At 40.7% G+C, this 13,440-nt stretch overlaps 1 protein-coding gene across 1 annotated transcript; it reads left to right on the top strand.

The window, feature by feature from the left end:
• The first annotated feature begins 692 nt into the window (after positions 1-692).
• LOC127092332 (uncharacterized) lies at positions 693-3,214 on the top strand. The gene is made up of 2 exons (XM_051031185.1): positions 693-934; positions 3,046-3,214. Exons 1-2 carry the CDS (start codon positions 693-695, stop codon positions 3,212-3,214), a joined length of 411 nt encoding a protein of 136 aa, XP_050887142.1.
• Positions 3,215-13,440: the final 10,226 nt, after the last annotated feature.

Below are 13,440 nucleotides of genomic sequence, written 5' to 3'. Positions count from 1 at the left end.
CAACCTTGATCAAATTTCACATGTAGGATCCCCTAGGCATGGATTTTGAGATTCCACTCTCAAAATGTCAGGAGTTGACTTTTCTGGCCCCACAGTTGACTTTTCCTAAACTGTCTGATTCCCGATTCCATTGATCAATTGAAGCACTTCTAGCTCAAATAAAGAGTTTCACCCAAAGAATCAGAAATAAACTGATTTTACACCAAACCCTAGTTTTAGGGCAAAATGATCAGGAACTGATTGCACTGATTGCCAATGGATCTTTCTGAGATTATTGTGAATCTTCCTAGGCCAAGATGCCTCTCTAATCATGACATGGATGAGCTCCTCTACTTCCAACCAAACATTACCTGTTGTAGGTAGCCATGAAACCCTAATTTCTGATTAAATCCAGATGAACACTCTGATAGCTTTGAATCCTTCACTGATGAACTGAGGACCACAATAAGATACTTGGACCCCCCTGAGACCCTTGAGACTTGTATACTTAGAAAATGAAGTCCAATTCTCAATCTTGCTTTGTGTGGGCTCCTTCTGTTAAGGAGTGATCGATCAAAACCTGATTTTCATGTCACTAATGCAGTATGCAATGAGTATGACCTAATATGATGCTAATGAAGTGTAAAACATAATCCCACGCTTCCAGGAAAAATGAAGGGTAAATTTTGGGGTATTACACCGTTCTCAAAGGCATGAAAATACCAGTAAAAAAGAAAGACAGGGGATCAGTTACTATTCCTTGCACAATTGGTGATCGAAAATTCAAGAAGGCTCTAATTGACGTAGGAGCGAGTGTAAGTTTGATGCCACTGTCCATCTATAAGAAATTAGGCATCGGTTCTGTTCAAGATACTCAAATGACCCTTCAGTTTGCAGATCGCTCTGTTCGGCAACCCTATGGTATTGTGGAAGATGTTCTTGTAAAAATTGACAAGTTTGTCTTTCTAGTCGACTTCGTCATTCTGGAAATGTCGTAGGATGAGGAGATCCCTCTCATATTGGGAAGACCTTTCTTGGAAACAGGACGATGTATGATAGATATTGAGGAAGGAACTATGACCCTCAAGGTCTATGATGAAGAGTTAAAGATAGATGTGAGGAATACCATGCAATACAAAGATGATATCGGCACAAGCAACACTATAGAGATAATCGACCAAGTAATTGCTCAAGAAAATGACCAGCATAGACCCCAGTCACCTCTAAACCGGGTCTTAAGCTTGTCCATTTTTGAAAGTAATGAAGATGAAGAAGAATCTGAGGTGCTTGCTCTGATGGAAAAACAACCTGAATGGATTAGATCTAGACCACACCGGTGGGAAGATCTAAGACCACCACCATCCGATGTCACAGAAGAACCCAAAAAAGGGGTGAATCTGAAGCAGTTGCCAACAAATCTAAAGTATGTATTTCTAGACACCGAAGAAAAATGTCCAACCATCATTAATGCTAGTCTACAGAGTGTCCAAGAGGCAGAACTCATTCAAGTGCTAAAAAAATACAAGGGTGCAATCGGATGGGCAATTGAAGACTTAAAAGGTATAAGCCCTACTGTTTGCATGCACAAGATCTTAATGGAGGATGACCACAAACCAGTAGTGCAACCGCAACGAAGACTTAACCCAACCATGAAAGAAGTGGTGCGCAAAGAGGTTGTAAAACTCTTGGATGCGGGCCTAATCTACCCTATCTCCGATAGTTCTTGGGTAATTCCAGTCCACGTGGTACCCAAAAAAGGGGGCACAACGGTTATAAAGAATGAAAAGAATGAGTTGATTCCAACCCGCACTGTTACAGGTTGGAGAGTGTGCATCGATTACAGAAGGCTAAACTTGGCAACAAGGAAGGATCACTTCCCGTTACCATTCATTGATCAAATGCTGGAAAGGTTAGCAGGACACGAGTACTATTGTTTCCTAGACAGTTATTCAGGGTACAACCAAATTGCAGTTGCCCCGGAAGACCAAGAGAAGACTGCATTCACATGCCCCTATGGTATTTTCTCTTATAGAAGAATGTCGTTTGGCTTGTGCAACGCACCGGCCACACTTCAAAGGTGTATGACTTCTATTTTTGCTGACATGCTCGAAAAGCATATGGAAGTATTTATGGATGACTTCTCGGTTTTCGGCTCTTCATTTGATAACTGTTTGACTAACCTGTCACTTGTTTTAGAAAGATGCCAGCAAACAAATTTGATCCTGAATTGGGAAAAATGTCACTTCATGGTTCGGGAAGGAATAATATTAGGACACAAGATCTCCAACAAGGGTATCGAAGTGGATATAGCAAAAGTGGAGGTAATAGCAAACTTACCACCACCAGTAAATGAAAAAGGTATCTGAAGCTTCTTAGGACATGCGGGTTTCTACCGCAGGTTCATAAAAGATTTCTCCAAGATTTCCAAACCATTGACTAGTCTGTTGGTAAAAGATACCCCGTTCTTATTTGACAAAGAATGTAGGAAAGCCTTCGAGACCTTGAAGAAGGAGCTGGTGTCAGCACCCATAGTTATTGCCCCATATTGGTCTCTTCCTTTTGAGATAATGTGTGATGCAAGTGATAACGCAATGGGGGCGGTACTAGGGCAATGCAAGGAGAAGCTCTTGCATGTGATCTACTATGCAAGCCATGTACTCAACCCTGCTCAAATGAATTATGCAACCACAGAAAAAGAACTCCTGGCGGTGGTATACGCTTTTGACAAATTCCGATCCTATCTGCTGACCATGCTGCTTTGAAATATCTTTTTGCAAAATAGGAATCCAATCCGAGGCTGCTGCGATGGATCCTCCTACTACAGGAATTCGATTTGGAAATCAGAGATAAAAAGGGTAGTGAAAACACTATTGTTGATCACTTGTCTCGGATGACTCCGATTCAAGAAACTGAAGAAACACACCCCATCAGAGATGAGTTCACGGACGAACGCATTCTAGCCGCTACGCATACCCCATGGTTCGCCGATTACGCGAACTTTGTGGTAGGTGGACTGATACCTGATGACTTTGACTCTAACAGACGATTTTTTTTGCATGATTACAGGTTCTATGTATGGGATGATCCATTCCTTTACAAAAAGGGATTAGATGGTCTAGTCAGGAGATGTGTTCCAGAGGAAGAGCAGAGGGACATCTTAAAAGCCTGTCATAACTCCGAATATGGAGGACATTTCAGCAGAGACAAAACCGCAGCCAAAGTCCTCAAATCTTGATTGTACTGGCCCACACTGTTCAAAGATGCCCAAGCAGTGGTAAAAGAGTGCGACCGATGTCAAAGAACAGGAAGCATATCTAAAAGAAATCAGATGCCTCAGAATGCCATGTTAGAGGTCGAGCTGTTTGATGTATGGGGGATAGATTTTATGGGATCCTTTCCACCTTCCTTCGGAAAGCAGTACATTCTAGTTGCGGTGGACTATGTGTCCAAATGGGTGGAAGCAGTTGCACTGCCCACGAGTGATGCAAAGGTGGTGATCAACTTCCTCAAGAATTGTATCTTCACACGGTTTGGGGTACCAAGAGCACTTATTAGTGACCAAGGCACCCACTTCCTAAATAAATTAATGGAAAACCTACTGCGGAAATACAATGTCAAGCACAGAATCACCACTCCATACCACCCCCAGACCAGTGGACAGGTTGAGGTATCCAATCGGCAGATCAAGCAAATCCTAGAAAAAACTGTCAGTGCCTCTAGAAAGGATTGGTCAATCAAACTCAAAACGCACTATGGGCATACCGAACAACGTTTAAAACACCGATGGGTATGTCCCTTTATTAGTTAGTCTATGGTAAAGCTTGTCACCTGCCACTTGAACTTGAGCATAGGGCATTATGGGCCACCAAATTCCTCAACTATGATCTAGCCAAAGCGAGAAAATCTCGGATCCTTCAATTACAAGAGCTGGAAGAGTTCAGGAATCGAGCGTATGAGAATGCCAAGATATACAAAGAACAAACCAAAACCTGGCATGACAGGCGCATTCAGAAGAAAGACCTTCAGGAAGGACAACTGGTGTTATTATTCAACTCAAGGTTGAAACTCTTCCCAGGGAAACTGAGGTTCCGATGGTCAGGACCCTTTGAGATACAAACGGTATTTTCACATGGAGCCATTGAACTAAGAAATCCAGCGAACGGAGACACGTTCAAGGTAAATGGGCAGAGAGTGAAACCTTACATACAAGACCAGAAGGAGGGTCCTATAGAAAAAGTCCGTCTCACGTAAGCAAACGAAGAACCGTCGAGCCATGCGACGTTAAACAAAGCGCTTCGTGGGAGGCAACCCACGCTTTTTATTTCTAATTAGTTGTATGTGTCTGTAGGTATACAAGAGTCCCACAAGGAGGAGCTAGAGGAACCAGCGGTTAACCTGATAAGAAAACCAAAAAACGGCCAAAAGGATAGCCTGACACGGGCCGTGTCAAAAGAGGGAAATTTTGGGAAGGATGCTTAAAAACAGTGGCCTGACACGGCCACCCGTGTCAGCTTACACGGCCCGTGTCAGGACCACTGTAAAAGCAGTTGGAGAAAATGGTTAACAGGAGCCTGACACGGCCATCCGTGTCAGGCGTGCGAATTTTTTGAAAATTTTTGAAAATTTTAAATTTTAGTGGGCCCCACCCACTTACACCACTCTTAACCACATTTTTTCCTTAATCACTCATCATTATCAGATTTTTACACCACTTTTCAATACTCTCCCTCATACTTTTTCATCTTCTTCTCCCACTCTCTCACAAACTCCATTAAAACTCACTCACCTCACCACACAAAACCTTACATGCAACCAAGCTCCACTCACTTATAGCCCAAACACCCTTCACAAATATTTCTCACCTCGCCGTCCCGGTCACAACCACGATTTTAGATTTTTCTAACTCCAAAGTTTGGAATTTTGCTAATTTTTGCAGGTCCAAAATGTCCTCGAACAGAATCCTTACCGGAAAGCAACAATGTGCAGAAATGGCGAAGTCCCGGAAGCACCCGAGCCGGAATCCTAATCCCCACAATATTGTGTTTGACAACCCGGAGCAAGAGCGACGTTACCAAATTCACCAGAAGCGCAAGCTCACGCCGACCAGGTATATGTGTGAGAAGACTCTGACCGATCTAGGGCTGAAAATTGAGGTAGACCGAATGCTCCACATTTTGGGCATGCTCGAGTTTATGAGTTTGGAGGCGTCGACCTACGAACGCATTACTCTCGAGTTCCTCAGCACTCTGGAGTTCCAGCTGGAAAAGCGGTGGGTCAACACAACCAAGTATTATTTTGGAACCTTACGTTTCCGATTATTTAACAATTATCATGAGTTGTTTGTTAAGGAGTTAGCTGCGATACTCCGACTCCCACTGAACGGACCCGGAGCGGTCCCGGACGGGTTTTCTCCTAAGGATTTCTGGATCGCCATAACTGGGAGGACGAATTACTCCTCCAAAGGTGCGAAAGCCTCGGGCATCCAGAATCCCTATTTCAGGTACGCCCAAAAAGGTTTAGCCTACACATTATTCGGTAGAGGCGACAACACTGGAGTAGCTACTCAGAGAGAGTTATTCTTCATGTACTCGATGGCTCAAAACAAGACCATCAATGTAGCTGCCTTTGCAGCAGACTACCTGGGGAGAGTCGGCCGAGCAACTCCTGAGGAATTTCCGTGGGAGGTATGATCACCCAAATTGCATTGCATTTCGGGTATCAGGCTGTTTTACTCGAGGACACGCCAATTGCAGATAATACAAAAATTGACATGTTTGCTCTGATTGTCCAAGGTATGATTGTGGTTGCCCCTACCTATTATTCCGTCCTCATTCATAAACGGTTTATCATCGCTCTGCCGGATCCGGATAGAGTGGCTATTACTGATTGTGCGAATTGGTTGTATGTGAGCGGCGATCATGATGCGGATGAGGGCCACGACACTGACCATTTTTATACAGGTGAGCAATTTGTTGATGATCAGGCAGAAGGAATGGCAATAGAAGAGAAGATCCTCAACCACCTCCTGAGCAGTTTGCCCCACAGCATCAGGAACCCACCCAGTAGGCGGCAGGTTCCTCATCTTGGTCAACTAACCAATGGGGCTGGATATAGACCAAAATAGGTAATTTGAGGACTGAACAACAAAGGCAAGGCATCGAGCAATCCCATCAGGGGGCGATGTTGGATGAGATGAGCAGCATGATGCGACAGTTGATGTTGCATTTCCATAACCACCTCCTCAGTAGGACCCTGTGAGTTCCCTCCTCCGCGCTTGTTCACAAACATTGTGGACAATGTTGAGTTCAAGTGTGGGGGAGATTTTATGTCTTTTAGTTGTAATTTATTTTGTGTTATTTTTACTTTTTAATTTTGTATTAAATTTGTTTGTTGAATGTACATTATGCTGCAAGTGTGTGTGTCAAGTCTGTGTTGACAGGTTGGAAAAGTAATGATCACAATTGAGAATGGATGAAGGATCACACCACTCACCATGGCTTGTTGTGAAGAATCTCCCCAGAAAGTGACATTGCTGAAAGTAACGATCGGACGCAACGTATACAGCTTAACCGACACGAGTATTCTGCACACTCCGAAGTAAGAAAGCAATTGCACCAAATTAAGAAGCACTGTGGATCCTGTCAAAGCTGAACCAAACCAAGTGAGTCAGAAAAGGCCAAACACATTAATCATCATGAGCGTCATTCAGGTTTGTCTTTATCACTATGAATTTGCGTAGACTCTTTGGGACTGTCACTACATGATACACACACTGAGGCACGTTGTTTGTAACTAACCCCGAGCCTTTCTAGCCATCCCGAATTATTATATCCCTCGTTAACCACCTTTGAGCCTATATCCATTTTTTGTTTAAAACACCATGAATGTAACCATTGGCCAAAACACTTCCTCACCCTGTTCAGAGTCATGAGAATACATCCCAACAGTGTTGAAAAGCTAAGTTTGGGGTAAAAACCCCAAAAGCTCTCAAAGCCCTATAAAGTGCAAAAACAAAAGAAAAAGAAAAAGTGATGAATTAAGAAAAAGAAAGAAAAATAAAAAAATCAAATACTCGATGATTCAAAAGAAAGAAGCACGGAAAAGGGCAGTCGGTAGAAATTCAAAAAAAAAATAAGAAAAGAAAACCGAGGAAATGAAAGAAACAAACACAGGATGTAACATCGACTCTGAACCAAAAGCCCCTTGTTTTCCTTTTTTTGTGAATCCATACCCTAACCCAAGCCAAGCTACAACCCTAAAGACCTCAAAAGTGTATGTGTTATGTGTAGGTGATGAGAAAAGAGAGACTATTCAAACTTGTGAGTGATATTTCATACTTTGAATTATGAGTGTAAACAGTTAACCCCGAGAGAATTGGTGAGAATGTGAAATAAGCTGACAGGTGAAACGGTGCTTTAAAGTGGAAGTGTGAATGATGACTTACGAGGATGGGAAGGACTCGTGAAACGAAAAGGGAAGACGTTCTTGAATGATCTCAGCAGTGGTGGAAAGCATAAAGAATTCTGGGGAGTGATAATGAAATATTACTTGGGACAAGCAATGAGCTAAGTTTGGGGTTGTGATCAGTCACCATTTATAGTAAGTTTTCATTACTGATCCGATGCAAAACAGAGACATTTGATACATTGTGCAGCATTTAAGGTACAATTTGATTAGTTTTACTTCCGTTATGTTATTTACGCATTTTTAATCTTTATTATGTTTTACTTTGTTTATCTTGATTTTATGCGTGGGACAACTGTGTTTTTGTCAGACAGATCCAGGTAGAAGAACCGGAGAACTCAAAACATGATAGTGCGAGAGTCCGTTACGCAAAAGAGCAGAAAATCCCGGTACAGGAGGCCTGACACGGCCACCCGTGTCACCTGACACGGGCCGTGTCAGGGCAAGGGAAGCAGAAGAATAAAAACAGTAGCCTGACACGGCCACCCGTGTCAGCTGACACAGGCCGTGTCAGGCAGAAATCCCAACCGTGTTAGGCGTGCCATGGGCGTGTTAGGAGAAGCAGTAGGCTGACACGGGCCGTGTTAGCCCAAGCCCAATATTTCTAATTTTCTCGGGCTTTTCATTCTTCGGGCTTTGTGGAGACATCTTTGGACCTGTCCAACTGCTGTTGGGAACTTTCACTATAAAAAGAGGTCTTCTACCAAAGGAAAAAACATCTTGGAATACAGCAAACCACAGTATTGTGAAGCAATCAAGTATTACAGAGATCAAGGCATTTGGAGAGCTGAAGAGATTCATGAGCGGGAGCGATTGAAGATCAAAGTCATCCAATTACTTGTAATGTATAATTTTTATCTTGAATTTGTTTTAAACAATATGAGTAGCTAACCCCCCCCCCCCCCCCAATGATAGGGGGTGTCCCTGATTTAGAATTGTAATGAATATGAGTTTACATTTGCAGTTATAATATTTTATTTACGGTAACCTTTTGATGTGTTTATCGCTTTCTCTTTCGGACCAATTGAGATTGATCTGTGGTTATCACTTAGGCTGGACCACCAGTGATAAGGTTTTCATCAGGTTACTCTGCAGTAGATATCACCTAGGACTAGGGATACCCTATATGAACTAGAGCATTCTTGATATTATACAGCTTAACTTCACCCTAATTGGCTATGGACATATGAATTAGGGTAGATTGATTAAAGGTTTTCTCACCAAGGACTTGGGAGAAAATACCCTTGAGAATTGGTAGTAATTGATATCTGTTGATGCAATAGTAACTCAGAGTTATTACAAGGATAAATCATACACCTTCCCTGACATTGTTCTTTTTTCTCTATAAACCCTTATTTTCATATTTCTTTATTATTTTCTTTTTACACTCAAAAACCCAAATTAATACTTTTTGTTTAATTGAATGATAATTTAAACTCAATACTAACGTGCAGTCCTTGAGATCGACATTCGGGGAATTTCCCCATTATTACTATAAAAGGAAAAATAGTACACTTGCTATTTTTCCGATCAGCAACGTTGGCTTCAATGATTGTGGTGAAATTTTGGAATGAAGTTCCCAATTTAATTGTGATGCGTCTTGATAGGCCATCTCATGTGTTTGCTGTTGAAGAAGTCAAAGATGAAAATCCTTGGTATTTTGATATCAAGTGTTCCTACTAAGTCAGATTTACCCGTCAGGGGCATCTTTGAAAGATAGGAAGACTTTGAGAAGATTAGCTGGCAACTTCTACCTGAATGGTGATGTGCTTTACAAGAGAAACTTTGATATGGTTTTGCTCAGATGCGTGGATAAATACGAAGCAGACCTGCTGATGACTGAAGTCCATGAAGGTTCCTTTGGTACTCATTCCAATGGACATGCTATGGCAAAGAAGATGTTGAGAGCAAGTTACTATTGGCTGACAATGGAATCTGATTGTGGCAAGTTTGTGAAGAAATGCCACAAGTGTCAAATTTATGCAGATAAGATTCATGTTCCTCCGACACTGTTGAATGTCATTTCTTCTCCATGGCCCTTCTCCATGTGGGGAATTGACATGATTGGTATGATTGAGCCCAAAGCTTCGAACGGACATCGTTTCATTCTGGTGGCAATTAGTTACTTCACAAAGTGGGTTGAAGCAACATCGTATGAAAATGTGACTAAGCAAGTTATTGTAAGGTTTATCAAGAATCAGATTATATGCCGTTATGGTGTGCCAAGTAAGATCATTACTGATAATGGATATAAATTGAATAATAATATGGTGGAAGCTCTTTGCAAAGACTTCAATATTGCACATCATAATTCTTCTCCCTACAAACCCAAGATGAATGGGGCTATTGAAGCTAAAAATAAGAACATTAAGAAGATCATTCAAAAGACGGTTGTGACATATAAAGACTGGCATGAGATGCTCCCATTTGCTTTGCATGGGTATCGTACATCCATCCACACTTTAACAGGGGCAACCCCTTTCTCTCTTGTTTATGGCATGGAAGTTGTGCTCCCCGTGGAGGTTGAGATCCCATCATTGCATGTTTTGATGGAAGCCAAGTTGACAGAGGTTGAATGGTGCCAGACCAGATATGACCAGCTCAATTTGATTGAAGAGAAGAGATTGACTGCCATGTGTCATGGTCAATTATATCAACAGAGAATGAAGAAAGCATTTGATAAGAAGGTCAAGCCTCGTGTGTTCCGAGAACGTGACCTCGTGCTCAAGAATATTTTATCTTTCAAACCTGATGCTAGGGGAAAATGGACTCCTAATTATGAAGGCCCATATGTTGTAAAGAGAGCCTTCTCGGGCAGTGCATTGATCCTAACAACTATGGATGGTGAAGAGTTCACGCGTTCTTTGAATACCAATGCAGTCAAGAAATACTTCGCCTAAAAAGAAAAAAAAGAACAGCTCGCTAAGTTGAAAACCCGAAAGGGCGACTTAGGTAAAAATGAGCTTCTCGGTGGATTGAAAACCCGAAAGAGCGATCCAGGAAAAAATTAGAGACATAAAATAGAAAATTCATCCCAATAGATTGAGTACTCCACCTTGGGGCAATCTAGGCAAAAATTAGGGATTATGGCAAGTAACTGCACCCGACCGGTTTTTAGCAAGTCATTTGGTTTTGATTCATCATTCTCAACCGAAGACAAGCACAATGGATGTTGAAGTTGGTAGAGAGAGTAGTGATCATTGTATTTAATGTAGTCCTTTTCCATGTAAGTTACCATTTTCAAACTTTGTAAAGATCTATGGAGTCTCATCATTTACGGACTACCATTCTATTAAATAAAGTTGAGCTTTTATCAAATTATTTGTATTCTTATTTACTTCTGCTAAATAAAATTGAATTTTTATGATGATAATTTTGAAATAAATCAATGAGTAATTATTTTTCTTGAAATAATAAAAGCAATCACTTTAAGAATAATTGATTTTAGCAAGAAATGTCAACAACAATCTAAGAACAGGTAAGTCTTGGAGACTCAAGCATTGTTGGTCTTCCCCAAGCAGTTGGCTTGGTAACTATTTTCCTCCCCAACAACTTGTCATTTATCCCCATCTTGGCTGATGAGTTTCTCCCTGAATATTTCATCATCCCCATTAGAGACGGTGGGTCTCATATCTGTAAGACCCTAATTTTGACCCTAAGATCCCTCATGGCATCATATCATTGCTCAATGCATTGCCTCAAGGATCATAGCATGTTTCCTTAACCCTAGAGGTGGAACTTGTGTGAGTGGTTTGAGACCACCAAGCATGCTTGTATTGTATATTATTTATTTTCTTATTTTGATTACTAACCAAAAGCAACAAAATATGTCACTAACTCTTTTTGGTTTGAAGCTCAAGTGATCATGTGTTCCCATGCTCCTAGGAGGCTCCTAAGCTCACTGAAGTGGCTAGATGAAGATGAGAAAAAGCATGACAGTGGTCCAAAAAGATCCTAATCATAATATATGTCTCCCAAGTATCTCAATTTGCCAATTTGATCACGATAACCCAAAGGGCTTGAGGATTGTTTCCCAAGGAAACCCTAATTCAAATGTGCTTTGACTGTGCCTTGCTCATGAAGCAACCTCAACCTATGATCAAATTAAATCAAGGGAAGTTTCATTAATCACTTTATGCATATATGAGCCTATTTGATACTCCTCAATCATTCATTCATCAAGATTGGAAGTTTGGCCTTGAAAAGTTGACCAATCAAGTCATCTGACTAAATTGAGGATCACTGAGACACAGCTTGTGATGTGTTTATCAAATTAAGATGACCCCAAGAGCAAAAACTTTTTTAAGAACCATATGAACAACTTTCATGTTCATAAAAGATACATTTGAAACTTGGAAGGCCATCATTCATTTCAAAACATTATAGGTCATTTTGACTAAAACCCTAATTTTGGGTCAACTTCCCAAGGACCTAACTTCCTTAATTTTTATGATTTTGAGGTGAGACCAAATGCATTGGAAATCTTAAGATGTCTAGTTCAAATGTTGTGTCTGACAAAATTTCATAATCCTAAAATAAATACATGTGATAATACAAAACATTATAGGTCATTTTGGACCTAAGTCATTGAATTTGAAAAATGTCCAACTTCAAGTGCCCATAACTTTCTCATGAAAAATCCAAATGATGCAAAATTTAAGTCTAAATTGATCATATTGAAAACATATACAACTGTTATGTTGGAGGTTTTTCCATTTGAGGCTTGCATCAATTAAACATAAGGGCTTGAAGAGGTTTGCTTTTGGTAAAAAATTTCAAAGGTGACTTAAACATGTTTTATACCCAAACTTTCACAGCAAGTTTTCATTAAGTTCCAAAATTCAAATGAGTTTTTACCCAACATGACTTTTGTTCCTTATTTCAAGGGCTTTCTAACCATTACTCACATTAATTTTTTGGACTTTCCATGTGTGAGTTTCGAAGAGCTCTTTCTTCATGTTCATTTTGATATTTTATGGGGAAAACTTGAAATGCAAGTTGTTTCAGTCCAATGCACACGACCAAATGGTGTTCTCATGATCTCAGCAAACTTTTACATCCACCTTTGGGCTTTGCACACGCCTGTACAGGCCCATGCACCATAATTCAAATGGCCATGCACATGAAAGAAGCGTGGGAATCAGCCACATCCAGCTATAAATAGAGGTGCTTTGAGCTTCAATTGGAAACCAAGTGGAGATCTGAATTGCTGCTGAATTGAAATCCCAACCCTTACTAAAGGAATTTTCAATTTTCTCTTTCTCTTTCAAGCTTGAAATTCAACATCATTAGTTGATTTTCAAAGCTCAATTCCTTAACCTATCATCATAATCACACTTCCAGAGCAAAGGCAGATCAAGATCTTGAAGAATTCGTGCCATTTGAAGCTTCATTTCAGAGGTAGAACCTCAAACTTTTTGGATCTAGATCTTGCTATACAATGTGATTTTCTTTGGTTTGTGTGGTTTTTTGAAGTCCTCTCACATGAGGTAGGCCAGTGGTGGTCTTAATTTTGCAAATCGTGCCATTTCAGTTGACACACCATGATTTTCAAACTCTTATTTCTCTCTAAATAGGAATGGTGAAGATGATCCATGGTTACAGTGGTGATATACATCACCTCAGCTTCATTTTGATGTCTTCATTTTTCATTTTCATTGCAATTTATTTTCCTGCGCGTGGTGGCCGTATCTGGTACTTCGCCGGAGAAGAAGGTGTTTTCCACCGCCTGTACCACGTGTGTATCCTCTGAACCCTTGGATCGTGTCTAAACGTTTTAATCTTGGCCATTACATGTGTTGACTTGTTTTAATGCAATGTGTTGCGCGCTTGACTCACGTGTACCTTGTATTCGCGCCCCTGAGCCCTTGATGCCTTGCCACGTCAATTAATGAAATGATCTGATGGCGCTGGATTTTTCTATTTTTCTTATTTTCTTTTAATTTCAGTTAATTCCTTTTATTTTCAAAAATTCATAAATATTTTATTTGAAGTCAC

The sequence above is a fragment of the Lathyrus oleraceus genome, chromosome 1 (assembly GCF_024323335.1).
Source record: "Lathyrus oleraceus cultivar Zhongwan6 chromosome 1, CAAS_Psat_ZW6_1.0, whole genome shotgun sequence".
NCBI lineage: Eukaryota > Viridiplantae > Streptophyta > Magnoliopsida > Fabales > Fabaceae > Lathyrus > Lathyrus oleraceus.
Note: the sequence above shows the minus strand (reverse complement) of the source record. Positions and strands in the feature narration are given on the sequence as shown.